A 16,624-nucleotide genomic window follows, 5' to 3' on the forward strand; every position below is an offset into this window, starting at 1 on the left:
ACTTATTTACAAATAAGTACACCCAAAATGGGGATAGCCAAAACCCCATAATCACATTAACACCCTCCCACTTGAAAATATCACTTAATGGGCACAAGTGTTTTTTAAGCCCATCTATCGAACAAATTGAATAAAATTGTCTCTGAACTTTGATTCGTAAAGAATATCGGAGAGGATATTCTCTTGCACTCCCATATTATTTAAAGTATATTTATTATCAAGGGAGACGGAAAACCCCCTCCATGGCTCCATGCCCTATGGTCTGCCATGCGGAGATATCATTAATTAACAGATGTAAGTGACAAGTCAGCATGTTACAAAAAAAAAACAAGTCAGAAGCGGTCGAATAGTCAAATCCGGTCGGTCGGTTTATTCGAATGAACCAGGAACGGTTCGAGTAAGATCACTGTCAGGTTTCAGGTGACAGGTGCCGTCATCACAGGTTTTGGCGTGCGTATAACACGTGGCCACTACCAACGGGAACTGAAAAGTTAAGTGAACTATCTGAGGAAGTCGCCATCGATCCTTAAAACCGTTGGATTGGAATCTTAATGGGCCAATGGTACGGGCATAAGTCTGACTTGGGAATGAGTTCTAATCTGACAGTGTGGAAGTCGATTCACCGTGTCCTTGTCTCTTTGTTCGTTTTCAATCATTACCATTAGTTAAAGCTTAAGAGAGGACTTAACCATTCGGGGAAAAAAAAGTAAAAGAAAAGAGGAAAACGGGGAAAAAAATCCGGTGCGAAGAAGAAAACGTTGCTCCTTGGTTCGAACAGCCCACAGAGAGCGAGGGTTCTGTGAAGAGAGAGAGAGAGGGCGGAATAGAGAAAACAGAAAGGCGGGAAGATGAGAAAGGTGCGCTAGTTGGAAGCGATGGTGGATGTATTGAGGCTAAGCTCAGACCTTGAAACCTATGCGTAAGAGCTAGGGTTTCAAACCATCTCCCGAACAAGGTAACTCTCACGTTTCTAGGCCAATTATGCTTTACGAAGCTGGTTTTAGATTTTCATTTGCCATTTTTAGAAGTGTCGTCGACGCTTGTTTTATTTTCTTCTTTCTCTTTCGCATTAATGAGCATTTCTTTTGTGTGTGGGTTTGGTATTCTCTCCTCTTACTTATATGATCCACTCCACCTCGAGGTAATCAACTACTAGGGTTTTTTTTTTGGGTTTTTCAGAAGTAGCTCTACTGGTAGTTATTTCAATTTGAAATTTCGAGACTTGTCTTCTGTATTGGAATTTTTTATTTGGAAACGACATCTTTCTTTCGCTGCATTGGTTTCTTCTTTTCAATCAAGTTGTTTTAATTGGGCTTCTTTCTTAATAGAGGAAGCGATTACTTGCCCTTTTTTTACTCTCAAAATCTGATCTCGGTTAACCAGTGTATTCCACTTCCTTCCTCGGGTTAGGGCTGCAATTCTGTTTAATTTGGTTGGTCAAATAATAGATTTTTAATATTAGTAGTTCTGGTCACATTTCTTATGTTGTTGATTTTATTTCTGCTTATGCTGCTTTCAGTAATTGCATGGTACTTGGCTGCAGAAGATTTGAATCATGCTGCATTGATAGATTTCGGTTTTCCCAGTAAATTTATAATTTATAATTTATATCATCTTAGGCGACGGATGGTCTTGCATGTGATTGATACCCTATATTAACCTTTGATGTTTGTGAAAATTGAATTTTTAATATGAAGTACTCTAAAGTTGCCAGAGTTTGTGAAATGATATTTCCAGATGCTGCTTCAGTAGCCGCTGTGAGTGGAAATATTTTAGGTCATTGGTCCTCGTAACCTTATCATATAGTAGCGGATATATTTTCCACCTCATTAAAATTATGTACTCAATAGTTCAGTTAGTCTTAGTCTCTGTTAAACATGCGTGGAATTTTATTTACGATGTAGAATAGTTATCATTATAAATTTCATAGACCTGACTGTTTTTGCTTGTAATGGTTTTCAATTGATCATGAATGTAGAAATGAAACTGAAAAAGTTAAAACTTGATATGAAAGAATTGGTTGCTGTCTCCATAAGCAAGTTGTATCTTACATACTAGTTGAGACAGGACCCATTGTAGATAAAAGTTGATATATCTTGCGGTATTAGCTTGCTCAGGTATGATGTAGGTGCAATTCCTTGGACTGGACAGAACTGGTTGGGGAATCCAATTGAGGATGAATCAGGTCACATTTATTTATTTATTTTGGGTGAGTAAAAAGTAGATATAAAAAGGAGAAGACATATGAGGGGAAAGGGAGGGAAGGGGAGGGGATTACTTCAAGGCTAAGCTAGCCAAGGAGGAATTACAGAAGGGACAGAGCCCCAAGGAGAGCCAACAAAAGCCAAAACCCTAGGGAGCCACAAGAGAAGTTGGGGGGAAGGGAGGAGGGAACTACAGATTTAAGCTAGCCTAGCATGAACTAGCATATCAATATCAAGACCCCAGGTTACAAAAATGTGCCTTTTCCTTGGGGAATCCACAAGTGGCTTCATAGGAAGAGTAGTGAGCTTGGATTTAACACCCCTACTAGCATCCAATCTTGTCAATAGATCTGGATTTGGTATTTCATCTGTGGAAGTTACATTCCATCTAGATTTGCGAGATGCAAGCGCCAAAGATCATCTTACCAGTTGTATCTGCAATCGAGGATCCAGTGGTCTACTAAAGGAGGAGGCAAGCCAATGATAGTCGGAATTGAAGGGTTGTGGGCACTTGGACTGGGGCTAAATAGAGGCAAGACCCAGAAGCCAAATAAGTTTGGAGTACCAGCATGCAGAGTAAAGGTGAGGGATAGTTTCCTTCTTAGAATTGAAAATACAGGAGAAATTGTTTTGGGTTGAGTGGGGAGGCATGAGCAGAGGGTTCTCCAAGTAGTAAAAGCTTGGTGAGGTATGTGGCCTTTGAACCAAACAAAGTTGGCCCATGGAACCTTAGAGGAGGGGAGTGAATATGATGCCAAGTAGAGGCAGTGGTGAAGAAGCCATTCTTGGAATGGAGCCAAAGAAGCTTATCTCTAGGGGGACCAAGGGAAGGTAGGGGAGGCAGGAACGTCCCAAACAGAATCAGGTTGCATTTGGTTTTGGGTTTAGTAGGAAATGTAATAAATTTATCTATTTGTAGTTTTCTCTTATCAATTGGATCTATTGTGTAATATTATATTTTTCAGTTTTATTAGGCTAATTAGTGATACCATCTATTTAGAAATTTAAGAATTTTTGTTAAAATCATTTTTAGATTTCCTTCAAGAGTCATTTATTTTCTTCTTAAAATAATAGATTGCAATCACACAAGATTTAGATTTCGGAATAAAATTCTATTCAGTTATATATGGTGCTGATTGCTATGATAGCGATGGTTGTCAGACTAATTCCTCTGGTAATTCTCTTCTCCTGTTTCTCCTTTGTGCTATTTATTGATACTTCTTCAGTACCCTGTTCTGGCACACACAGTACCATCAGTTGAGTTAACTTCCCTCACCCTTTTTCTTTCCACCCCATTAATCTTTTACATCTAGGATTACCTGCCTTAAGTGTTTTCAGCCTCCAATTCTTAGACTTGTGTCTTTCCTTGTTATGAAATATCAAAACTGGAATCAATCCTGGTCTCTGTTATATTGCGAGGTATGCTTTCAGAAGCTTGGTTTCACTTTATGGCTTGATCTTTGGCTCAATTAACAGTGTATTTAAGACGGTAGTCCCCTAAGATGCTTTACCTGAAATTTCCATGCAATCAGGTTTTCTATGAGTGGGATATCCCCATGGAACCAGATCTCTTCCACTGTTTGTGTTAGAGTCGTAAGATTGAAGAAGGTGGTCTTCTTCTCTTGATATATTGCTTTCATATATTTCCCACTTCTGTTGAATGGTCTTCCCATCTTCAATTCATTCCTATATGCATCTTTATCTCAATATTGGATTACAAGATAACCTCTGTCTTCAGTTTATGTCCGTTTTCCCTTTTAGTGCTACATTTAATTACCTTAGTGCTATCCTCTTGTGAGCTTGGAATTATTTATGAGATTTGCATTGTCTTCTTACTACTGATCATTGTGTAAATGATGATTGACCATGAATTTATTTCTCTTTAAATCACTAAGCAGATGTGTTTTTGGATTTCACATCAGATTCTGAGAATTTGTGAGTCTATTGAAGAGTGAAAACATCAATGCAACAGTGTAAAGTGTGCAGCATGCTAGATGCCTTAAATAGTGATAGAACAAGTGTATAATGACAGTGGCAATTAAGTGGAATTGCATGGTTTGATTAAAGTTGCAGTTGAAGAATTGATCGACTGTCAGATTTTTCTTGTGAAACCCCACGATCAATGGTTTGCTAATGATCACCAGGAGATGGTGGCTGTTGATCAATAGGTTTTTGATGATCACCTCATCAAAGCTGTTTGATTTCGAATTCTAAACTCTATTTCTCTCCTCTCCTTCTTAACTGGTCGATTCTCATTTAGTTAAACAATATTTCCTATCAATATCTAGACTAGTATCTGCAATTATTACATGAAGGGTGATTGAGATACCTGTTATTTTATACAAATCTAGATCACTTATGTCCTGGGAAGTGCCTTTGATGAGTTAGACATCTACTGGATGCTCCATTGTAGGGAGCCTTAAAAATAGACTTCCTGGGATATCGTTTTAATTACGGGTTGACTCTTGATAGTGCAATTCAGTGGTGGGCATTGTGTAAGCATATCTGATGTTGGCATCATTGGTCATTGCTTCATCAGTTTCAGTTTTCACTCTCTAATAGCGACTCCTCTTGGTATCTTTTCTGTAAAATGGACTTCCATTGTGTGCCTGAATATTGCCCATGATCATCATTTAGTTTTGCTTGGAAGCTTTGTTGCTTATGCTTGTGTGAATGGATCAATTTCATTCGTGAGTTCTTATATCTTTCTGAAGCTCCGATGGATGAGATGGAGGTCTTTTGGAGGACATTTTGGTGTCTACAGAACGTTGGAATTTCTAATGCAGCTTTAGATTTTGGGTGGGGATAATTTCCCTATTAGTTTTACTGTTAATTTTGTTTACTCGTGATAGTTGCAATTACAATCACTGACATCGTCTGGCAGCTCACAATTTTCTCTAAGGAAGTGCAGTTAACATGTTGATACAGTTCTCATGTGAATATGCTCCTTTATTGGTTATACTTGTTAAAGTGAAGTGTTTATCTACCCACTCCGGAAAAGAGTAAATAAAAAGAAAATATAATTTTCTATTTACATTGTTGAAGTTCAGTCTGTTGTATTAACTGTTGATTGCATTCATGTATTTTGGCTTTATCAAATCTTTGGTGTTCACCGTATGCGTATGTTGTACATATAGGAACTTGCCATAAGGTCAAGCTTGTGGAAAATGACTGTTAGCTCCTAGGAGAAGAGACATGATCATCCTATTCCTGAGGACATTCTTTCCTAAGCCTATAGTGTTTTCTTATATTACAGGCTTCAGAATTCAGATGGGCACTTCCAGGTCACATCATAGTTCAGATAGAGTTCCTTGACATTTCCACACTTTTTGGTGTATGTCAACTTTAGTTTGAAGCGTTGGGCCAATTGCTTCAGTTTTCACTAGTCTGTGACTTGTTTAATAACTTCTTGTTTAATTCAATTGATGACTCAAGTAATCATGACATATGGTTGTAAAAATACCTTCCAAACAGTTGCTTTGTACTCTATTAATTGGGTGCTTTTAAAAGAAAGTTTGATATATAATCTATAAAAAAAATCTTGGCTGTGTTCTCTAGTAAAAATAACTTCTGTATTGTTTGCTCTAGCCTCACTACTGTTGTTTATATCATGTACAGGCATTGTGTGATGAGGTCATGTTATGAGTTACTGTCACAAACGGGCATGATTTTGAAGCTCCTTGATAGAGCCTTGGGATCACAGTACTAGGCTACATTGAGGAGAGAGAGAGAGAGAGAGAGTTAGGGTTGATTAGGGGTTATAAATAGGGGTAAGATGTTAGGAGGAAAAGAGGATTATTTTTGTGAGTATTTGGGCAGCTGTAGGCTGAGGGGCAGCTAGGTGTTGTGGGGGTGACTGGCACCAATTTAGTAACCAGTTTATTATTGTTCTTCATTATTCTATCAATTAAATAATATTAGTTTTGCATCCGATTCGTGGGTTCTTATCAAATTGGTATCAGAGCAGTGACGATCTGCGGGAATAGATGGACACCGGATTGCCCATGTTTTCCGGCGAAGGCAATGTGGAAGAGTGGCTTTTTGAAGTGTTGTTATTCTGCTGGGAACACCAAATTTAGGAGGAGTGAAAGTTGAGTGTAGCTCTCCAACACCTAAACGGGAACGCTTTAGATTGGGTGTACCAAAAGAATTGGTTTGAATTCAATTGGTCTTGCATCAAAGAAGCTTTGAAAGTGGATTTCGGTGAAGGCAAGAAGATTGGAAGGGTTACTGAACTTATGAAATCAAAAGAAATTCACGCGCACGTAGATTTATCGATGCTTGCTGCTGGACCTTTGGAGTCCAATGAGAAAATTGAAGTCATAGCATCTGGCTATAGTCAATATGGCATGGTGGATAGTAGCAGGTCTTCTCCTAGTGTTCTGGGCAAGTTGTATTTTTGCAGCAAAGTTCCGATGGGGTTGTTTGCAGCGGAAGAAAAAGAAGATGAAGGCCTCACGGACGGAGAGATGTGGAAGCCACATCGGCCCGATGTGATGGATGTAGGGGTGTTCATGTATAACCGAAATTCGCTTCCGAATTCAAATCCGCATCCGTTTAGGGGTATCCGAATCCGTCCGATTATTAATAGGATGCGGATATGGTATACCCCTTTCTTACCGATTATTATCTGTCTGATAAAATTATCCGATTAAGTTACTTATTTAAATTTATTATTCTTATTTTTATAAATTTTACCTATGATATGTGACTATTTTTCTAGATTTTCTACTAAAATAGCTACCAAAGTTGTTAAATTCTTAAATTCCAAACCTAGCCCTCACAAATAAAAAGGCAAATATATAAACAGGTAGTCGAAAAGTTGTATTCAATCTATATATTCATGCCCATTTAGAAGAATCTACTTAAGAAAATAACTATCCGATTATCATCCGAATCCGACAGAATCCGTCCGAAAACCAATAGGATATTATCCGAATCCATCCGAATATAATAGGATGCGGATATGGATATACCACTATCCGATCTGAATCCGGTCCGTTTACACCCCTAGATGGACGACAGGGAAGCGAGAGCTCCACCGAAGCCTCCTTGGATTATGCTGGAGGAAGCGGTGGCAGTCGTGGATTGGTTTCAGTTCCGACAATGGCGGAAACCTTACAGTACAATAGTAATTCAGTTTCCCATTGAGATAGATCTCCAAGATTTGGTTACCAAATTAGATTTGATGGTGAAATCGTTTGCTGAATTTTTTGGATTGTTTACAATTCTGAAGAGGAAGGAGAATCCCAACAACAGCAAAAGGAATGGGGTTGTTGGATTGTTTACAATTCTGAAGAGGAAGGAGATATTACAATTGACAACAGAAAATAAGGAAATTGGGAAATTGATCATTGGAAATCTCATTGAGGAAGAGCTGAAATCAATTTTTCCAGATTCAGCAGTGACAATTTGGGTGATGGTTAGGGTAAGGATCGTAGGTGAAGTAAAGAGGAAGAAAGGGTTTGAACCAGCGGTTCAAGTCCAAGTGTGGTTCAAGTGTATTAGACCCCTGGGCCGTTTGGGCTATTTATTTCTGTGTAATAAACCCATGGAATGGGCCTTGAGAACCCACATAGACCTGACTACTCAAAGGCCCAAATCCATAGGCTGTGGACTAAAGGTTAAAAAAGAAGTACTAGGGCCTATTAAGCTGGGCCGAACTGAGCAACGTGCCCAAGATTTAAGTCAGAAGTGTGGGCCTCAAGGAGCCAAATTAATTCAAAAGCCCAGTGGCCCACTCACTTATTTTGTGGACTCAAGGGTCAAGATGCCAGACAACGGCCCATCAGGTGTTATATTTTCAGGCCCAGTCCAGTAGTTGCTTTAATGCCCAAGCAAATAAGGGTCCAAAAACCTAATGGCCCATTTGCCAAACATCATAAACAGGGGTATTTTAGGAACTACACTGTTCACCTTCTTCTTCTTTAAAACCTGCACCTGATTCAGCGATCCAACACCGCCAACGGTTGATCACAGTCAAGAGGAAGGTTGCGGTGGCTCATGCGGCAGCAAGGCTACCTTCTAGCATCGATGGCGACCCTAAGGAGTGTGTTGGTGCTTTCTATTTCGCGAAGGACTCCATTTTTGGTTGGCCATTTGTGTCGGAGACGAACTGTACGCCTTCTACAGCAGGTGTTGTGCTTTGTATGGGTCCGTATGTTATTGCTGTTCAGCTGATTTCGGTTCCAATAGATATTCTTGGTGTACTCTTTAACTTAGCTGCAGTTTCCAAAGTTTTTCTTCATTTGGGTTGTTTGGAGTTATGTGGTTATTGCATCTATTGGATTCCACGGAGGTGTGCTGTGCAGAATGTCGAACTAGCAGGGTTGCGTGGCAAACGTGTAAAGACCAAGTTTATAATTTTCCATCACATTGAGGACAAGGTGATTTTTGAGGGGCCAGTAATGATAGAGCCCTGGGATCACAGTATTAGGCTACATTGAGGAGAGAGAGAAAGAGAGAATTAGGGTTGATTAGGGGTTATAAATAAGGGTAAGATGTTAGGAGGAAAAGAAGGATTATTTTTGTGAGTATTTGGGCAGCCGTAGGCTTAGGGGCAGCTAGGTGCTGGTGGGGGTGACTGCACCAATGTAACCAGTTTATTATTGTTCTTCATTATTCTATCAATTAAATAATATTAGTTTTGCATCCGATTCGTGGGTTCTTATCACTCCTCAATTTTCTTAAGAAGCTTGCTGCGGATAAGGTTTTGTACTGAAAACTCTCTCCTCTAATTGGCTTGCTGTGTGTTGAGTCATTTCCTTTTTTTTTTTTTCCATTTTTTTCTTTTGTTCTAATGTTCCCTTCAATTTCTGATTACATGCGGAGTATGGATTACATTAAGAAACAGACTTAATTTAGATTTTGGGAACATCGACATGCATTGCCTGATTGCTTTAAAGAAGGAAAAGAAAAACAATAATTATTGTTGTCCCTCTCTATTATAGCTTAATTACTACTTTATCCCCTACACTTTTTGAAATTACTAATTCAACCTTTGACTTTACCTATAATTACTATTGCCCCCCCACCGACCACCATTAAACTCCGTTATTTATTTAAAAATTCCAAAATAACCCTAAGGTTTTGTTCTACTTATTTATACTTTATATTAAATTACATTATTACCTTAGTAATTAGGAAAAAATTAACCCTAATTTGGTAGTTCCTTATTTTTAGCTTTTATATATTTACTTTTCAATTTGGTATTATTTTTTAGTTTTTGTTATTTACTTTCCAATTTGATGTTATCAATTTTAGAAAGTTCCTATCTCCATTAGATTTTCATTTATTTACTATCTAATTTGACATTATCAATTTTAGGAAGGGTTTTTTTCTTTCTTTTTCCCTTAACGGGAAAAAAAACAATAATTTAGGTAATCTTTTTTTGGAATTTAAAATGATAAGAATACAAGCGCAAAATTGGTACTTGATATGGTTTTTTGGATAGTAGTGTGATTTGATTTATTAATCTTTAAGGACAAAATAGACATTAAACATTCAAATGTAACAATCTCTTAACACTGTTAGAACTGAGGGGGGCAACAGTAATTTCATAAAGAGTAGGGTCTTTTTAGTAATTAAACTATAATATAGGGGGCAACAGCAATATCCCAAAAGAAAAACAATAACATGTTTAGTGAATAATAAGTGCACAAAAAAATAGTTAACATTTTGGACCAAGTTATTGAACTGTCGTCATCGTTGCTGCATCCTCTTGGCTGAACATACCAAATGAGGTTCTGAATTTGACTGGACACCCTTTTATTTGATTGACCCACTTACATTGTATAGAGTTCTGTTCTTCCTTTTTCTTCAGTATCCTCTGTCATGGCACAAAATAGTCTTTTCTTGGAGCCTACCCTTCCCCTCTTTCCTTTAGTTGTCTTGTCCCGTTTTACCCTTTTGTTGGGGGTCTTTTCTCTAGTTATACTAAACTACAAGTCACTTACACTGACTAAGATAGTTTTTCTATGACTTGCAGAGGTCACACTATTTCTAAGAAAGGCACTTCAAATGATGCTGCCATCATTGAGTTTCCAAAGTGACCTAAAGATGGGTCTAAAAATTTCATTCCAATTCCAACACTGAGTGATGGGACATTAGATTGAGTTTTTTTTTTGGATGAATAAATAATCTATTAAAGAGACAAAAACAAAATACAAAAAGTCACGGGCTAGAGTCAGCTAGTAGGGGAGATTTGGGAGTTGAGCCCCCAGGAGACAACAATGAGCCTGTTCCTTGGGGAATCAACAACTGGGGGGGGGGGGGGGAGGGAGAAAGGATTAAATCCTAGCTGAAACATCAAAATATATAGCATTCCAAATGGTATCAATAGAGCGCGATTTGGAGTTCCAGCGCCTGAGATTACGCTCCCACCATAGATGGTGTACTGTGGCACCAAAGACGAGCTTACAAATAGAGGTTCTTTCTTGGTTTTTATTTGAGATAAAAAGAGTGCACATTGGCACATTACATGTTTATAGGGCTACCTTAAAAAACACAAGCTATTTTAAATTCATCTGTAAGTACAAGCATACATTTGCAGCAACTGCTTTTATCTTTCCATTTTTCTTTGTTTTCACCTTTTATTACCTTCAAACCAGGTTTTGATGCTATGCACCATACTTAGTTCAAGATTTTATTTCATTGCACTGTTCACTGAGTGATGCAGAACGTAAGTAAGGTAGAACACTCACAATAATCATTTCATATCAGATAGGGTTCAGATTGGCCGCATCATCCACCTACACTAACTGATAATTCTTTGCTAAGACATCCAATTTATGTACACTTATGTGCGATCTAATCATAACATTCATCGTTTTTTGGCTATATGATATTTTATTCTATTGGTTTATTATATGCCAACAGTGTTCAGCAAGCTTACAATGTCATATGTTGCAGAGGACCACCTGGGTCTTATAGCAGACAAAGTGAAAAGAAGTAGCCTTAGCATGCTAGGAAGACTGTATGATTGGAAGTACTCAACCAGTTTGTGAAACAGTATGACGCTTGAAGACTTTTTTACCTTGACTGAGATTAAGGATGGGCTTACTGCCATTACTAGAGTTGAAGAGCTAGTCTCCATAATGCAGGAGGAGAAAAGCTCTATTGTGAAGAATGTCAGAGAGGCAGCAAGACAGTGGTCCACTGTTGCAAGTACTTTGGCAGCAACCGAGAGTAAGGACTGCCTTGATTGTTTTGTTCGGCTAGATGGATTCCACTTCCTTGACCATTGGCTTCAGGAGGTGCACAAATGTAGTGATGAAATCAGTGATAGTTTTGCAGAAGAGTCGATCACCTCACTTCTATCAGCACTTGAGAAGCTGCCCAAAGACAAGGAGAGATTAATTTCTTCTGGCATCAATGCCTCTGTGAAGGATCTTTTTGACCATAAGAGCAGAAGGGTTCAAGATAGGGCAAGAGCTCTATTTGAAGGCTGGAATCAGCTAAGGGAAGATGATGCAGATCACCAAGATATTGAGAAAGTTGGGGCATTCCTAGAGGATAAGGTTACAGCTAGTTCAAAAAGAACTGCTGAAAGTGGATGTCCGGAGCAGTCAGACACCAGTGTTTCTCCTTTCGTAGGAAGTGCTGATGAGGACAAGCATTTGATAGAGCCTTCTGGTGGTGAATTTCAGATCTTGCAAAGTTCTGATGGATCTCATTATCGTAGCATTGAAGATGCAAAGTTGCATATGTCTGCTAATCAGCATACCTCTCCTATACCTTTGAACCAGGCAGATCAAGATGGATCTCAAGTATATGCTCTGGAAGGCCAATCTATTGCAGAAGAATCCTCTTCACATCCTGCAGAAAGAACAGCTGGCACTGGAACATGCAGTTCTCCAGTTCTGCTGAAAGGTAATGGTGAGGGCAATTCCTCTGAGATTCTGGAGCTGAAAGATGCTTCAGAGGATGGGGAAAAAACAGATGGGAAGAAAGGTAGCCCAGTTAACTCTGGTAGAGAGGAAATTGATTCCGTTTCTACCTCATTGGGGCCCAAATGTATCTCATCAGCCTCTAATGATCTGCAGTGTATGATGGAAACTGCTGATGAAGAAACACTGGTTTCTGAGGGAAAGGCTCTGTCTATTGATGATGGGTTGGTCAAGCATTCTGGAAGCACAGAAGATTTCAACACTCTAGATCAAACCTTTGGGTGTGTTTCTAATAATTTGCAGGAATTCCCTAGTGACAGGCATGAATTGAGGGAAGAGAACCTGGAGACTTCCTTTTTTAGGGTAGAAGATGTTGGAACAGTATCCAGTGTCAAAGATCTTGCTGGTGAATCTAGTTTGAAGGTGTGCAGAAGCAAAGGATTGGCAATTCCTGCTGATGTTTCCAAATTGAAGAGGGGTGCAAAAGCCTCTGGAAATATGGAAAAGAAAAAATCAGAAGTTGAACTTGAGTATGGAATGGATGATGCCTTAGAATTGGCTCGCCAAGTTGCCAAGGAGGTGGAGAGAGAGGTGGTGGATAACCGAGAACCATTCTGCAGCTCATCTTCTGAGAAAAATTCTGAAGGTGGAGTTGTTCAACCTGGTAGTCCTGATTCCATAAATGATGAGGATGACCAAATCATGGCAGAGTCACCGCATGATGTGCCAACTGAACAAAATCCATCTTGTGGGGCCTCTTCTCCAAAGGAGGATGATAATTTAGTGGATTCTAAGGATGCTGACACCAAACCGGAAAACCATATGCAAGACCCAAACTCCTCCCCAGTGACCCAGGCTGCTCAGGAACCAGCAGGGAACCATGTAAGGAGCCCATGTGGTTTTGATCTTAATGAGGAACTTTGTTTGGAGGAAACTCCCAACTCTGCCCCCATTGCTGTTGCCACAACAAAAGCAACGGCAGCTACTGCAATTCCTATGGCTCCTTTGCATTTTAAGGGGACTTTGGGATGGAGGGGCCTATCAGCAAACAGTGCTTTCCGTCCCCCAGCACCTCGCAAGACTACCCCAGATGGTGAGAAAACGCCTTCGGTTGAGGGGAGCAGCCACAGTTCCAAGCACAGACAGGATGTCCTTGATATAGATCTTAATATGGATGGGGCTGATGATGATGCTACTACAGACGTGGCATTCGCAAAACAAAACCCTGAATCCTCTGGTCACCCTTCTGGAGAATCTTCTGTTGAGGTGAGTTCAAGAATAGCAGAGAGGCTCAAATTGGACCTTAATCGTTCTGATGACATTGAAGATGCCCCTTTATCTGATTCAAGGACAGAAAGCCAATTCCTTTACCAGCACAGAAATGGGCGTCGAAGTCCATCCCCTGCTTCATCATCATCATCAAGGCAACCTCCAGTAAGAAACATCGATTTGAATGACAGCTCATATTTCGTCGATGATACTTATGACCAGCGGAGGCTTGGTAAATCACCTTGCGAAGACATGAATGGATACGGAGGTTTCAAGGTCGATGATCGTTTCATTTCGATAATGGGAAAGAAAGTGGAGGTGAACCTAAAGGATTGTGCTCCGCCAACTCATTTCTTCATACCAAATGGGCGGGCTTGTGAATCCTTGGAGACTAGCATAGCAAGATCTGGTGGTGGTGCTATGGCATCGCCAGCAATTACTCACACAGCCTCACCTTCTCGGTTGTTTGGTTATGGTGGCCTGACAGCGGGGTCTTCCATGTCTGTTGCCCCACCTGTGTATGGACCTAGTAATGGCCAATACCTGGTAGATTCTAGGGGGCCTCCTGCTTTACTGCAGATAATGGGCTCATCGGCAGCTGATCCATCATCCTATTCTCGAGGTTCCTTCTTTACAGGCATGCCCTCAGGTTTTAATGGGGTTGGACCATCACATTCTGGGTTTGATCTGAATTCAGGGGCAATGATGGTTGGAGGCAGTGAGAGTAGGGAAGCAGGGGGTTTGAGGGAACTGTTCGTTCAGGGGCAGGGTGTGTCTGTGGAGGAGCAGATGAGGTCTGCTTCACTGCCTATAAATTCAACACTGGGACTAAGGCGGAGGGAACCAGATGGTGGGTGGGAATCGTATCCGGTTGGTTATAAACGGCAGGCGCCGTGGAATTAGGAGTTTTGTATTGTTTTACTGAAGGTCTACATTCCTTTAGGAGGAGCTGCCTTTTTAGGAAAGGATAACAGAAAGAGGTGCTTACATTAACAGAGATGGTACAGAAGATAGATGAGCTCATTGGCTTCTGTCGGAGAGAAAGTATTATAAACTGAATAAGGCTGGAAGTTGGGTGGATGGATGGTTTGGTAGACAAGAGATGGGTAAGTGAAGAGGGCTCCAGTATTGGCTTGATTGTTTTACATTCTTATTTATTCTCTTGTTTATTTTTCAGTTCTTCATAGAAGGGCATTGCAACCAGAAAGGGTGTGAATAGCTGGGTCACCATGTCTCTCTGTAAATCTCGCATAAATATCAGCAGGAAATGAGAGTGTTGAATATCATTCCCTCGATATCTGCTGGCTAAGCCTCTATTATGTAACTCTCCTGAAGCAAGCTTGATGTACAGTTCACATTCGTTCAAGGAAAATATCTAGATTTTAGGCTTCCTAGTTTTGAATTGTTTATTTTCAAGCGTTTTGTCATCTTGATATCCAGCCCATCATTGATGATATTTATCATCTTGGATCTTATTTCTTAGAATGTCATTATTCTTTTATTCTTAGGAGCTTCAACTTCCTTGCAGACCAACCAGCAAGGAGGGTCCAGTCGTTTGCGAGCACGACTGAATGGCTTGGCTTCTATCCGCTACCTGGCTTCAGACGCTTTGGGGCTCTGTTTCCTTGACTATGCTATTTAAAAAAAAAAAAAAAAAAAAAAAAAATTCCCCACTTTGGGTTACGTATGGATTTGGGCTTGTTGTGTCTGATTGGGAGATATTGCTGTTAGAAACCATGTTGTTGTCAGCCATTCCTCCAAGTTGCCTGTTTTAACAATTGAATGGCACCCTAAATTACCCTTACATCATAAATTTAAAACCTTTTTTTTGTGCCATGTCTTGAATGCAGGACAGTATTCCCTCAATGGACAACATTAGCTGCAATTGTGAATTGTGTGGAAATGATGTAGAGTCATATTGACTTTCTTGTGATTAGACTAATTTAATTTGAAAAGTAGATGAACGGACTGACTTACACACCAATCCATCCTACACCTATGCACCTCTTTCCTCTTATATTTTAATATGAAACTTCAAAATGGTGGGACCTCTTTCCTCTTATATTTTAACCGTGATGAAACTTCAAAATGGTGGTGGGTCTGTGTGTTTATAATTACATGCTAGCATGTGGCAAGAATGCAACCGTATAGTTTTCAATAAACAGGCACCCAGCCCCATGAAAGTCTTGCACATCTCTCTGGAGTACTAAACCTCAAACCAAAAGGGACTCTTAGACCCTTTAACAGCCCAAAATAATACAATGGATCACATGAGTAGGTTCACCTCTTTTTGCCAAAATATGAATTTCACTAACTTGTTTCAATCCCCCATTTTATCATGTATAGGTGTAAGGGTACATAACTTACAACTAAACACCGTGCAGTGGAATGTAGGTCTGTTTTGGGATGGACGGGTTCAGTAGCACAGGAGACATGGGGAATATTCTTGAGGCTTCAATAGTTGGGGTTCGCCAAGGCCGAATCTCACAAGTCAAACTTACCAATGTATCATGTTGCATGCAAGAAGTGATTGATCTAATTCGAAACCCGAAGAACAAACAATGACCACTTGGTGATGTCCCTTCTTGACAAACTTAACTTCTTATGGTAAAGAAATAGACATTAGTAGTTTCAAGAACCCCATACTCCAGTTATGGTTTATAGCTCGTAGATTGTAGGTAGAAATTAAGAATAATTGGAATGTAGGGACCTAACTAAGCTATCTAATTGTCTTTCTTAAGTAATATAGTTTATCTTTTTATTTAAAAAAAAAAAAAAAAAAAAAAAAAAAAAAAAGAGAGCAACCTGATGGTCATGTCACTGTAAAAAACTTGTTATCTACATAAACCACAGATTGGTGGCCTCCGCAGCTTCTATATTAGGTGCCATTCATGTGACCGAACGCATGTATATACAAATGTGTTGGTTTTGAAGTCTCTGGAGATGGTGGGGGTATTGTCCTCCATGAGGTATGGAAGATTTTCCATTGTTGACTTGTTGTTCTGGTTATTACTTCTTCAACTTCTCTGTTCTTGCTAATGCTCGCTCTCCCGATGGATGCCATTGCAGTTTCTCGGGTCCTTTTGGGCTCCACCGCCTCCAGAGGGTGCAAAGGAGGAATCTGTTTGCATGAACTACAATGCCGTGGCCTTATGAGTTCAGGAAGATGTTGATTGTAATCGGTTTGGTATATTTTTAAGTTTATTCCACTATTTCTTGCTTTCCAGTCTTCTTCAATTTACTCAAAGTTGTTACGATAGAGCT

At 39.7% G+C, this 16,624-nt stretch overlaps 1 protein-coding gene across 2 annotated transcripts; it reads left to right on the top strand.

Annotated features, from left to right (window-relative positions):
• Window positions 1–705: 705 nt before the first annotated feature.
• On the top strand, window positions 706–15,008 carry LOC149017544 (uncharacterized). 2 transcript variants are annotated; one of them, XR_016172825.1, is made up of 3 exons: window positions 706–955; window positions 11,115–14,466; window positions 14,538–15,008. XR_016172825.1 is itself a non-coding variant. In XM_089151878.1 (2 exons), exon 2 carries the CDS (start codon window positions 11,216–11,218, stop codon window positions 14,261–14,263), a length of 3,048 nt encoding a protein of 1,015 aa, XP_089008004.1. In that variant the 5' UTR covers window positions 706–955; window positions 11,115–11,215; the 3' UTR covers window positions 14,264–15,008. The 2 variants fall into 2 exon arrangements, 1 of the variants encoding a protein (XP_089008004.1); XM_089151878.1 differs by having other exon boundaries at window positions 11,115–15,008.
• Window positions 15,009–16,624: the final 1,616 nt, after the last annotated feature.

Source organism: Hakea prostrata, chromosome 4 (genome assembly GCF_041222555.1).
Source record: "Hakea prostrata isolate BN-2017 chromosome 4, UWA_Hpros_2, whole genome shotgun sequence".
Classification (NCBI taxonomy): Eukaryota; Viridiplantae; Streptophyta; class Magnoliopsida; order Proteales; family Proteaceae; genus Hakea; species Hakea prostrata.

Bases quoted from the DNA above. Each gene is read 5' to 3' on its own strand.
- LOC149017544 (XM_089151878.1), top strand. From the start codon at position 11,216: ATGACGCTTGAAGACTTTTTTACCTTGACTGAGATTAAGGATGGGCTT.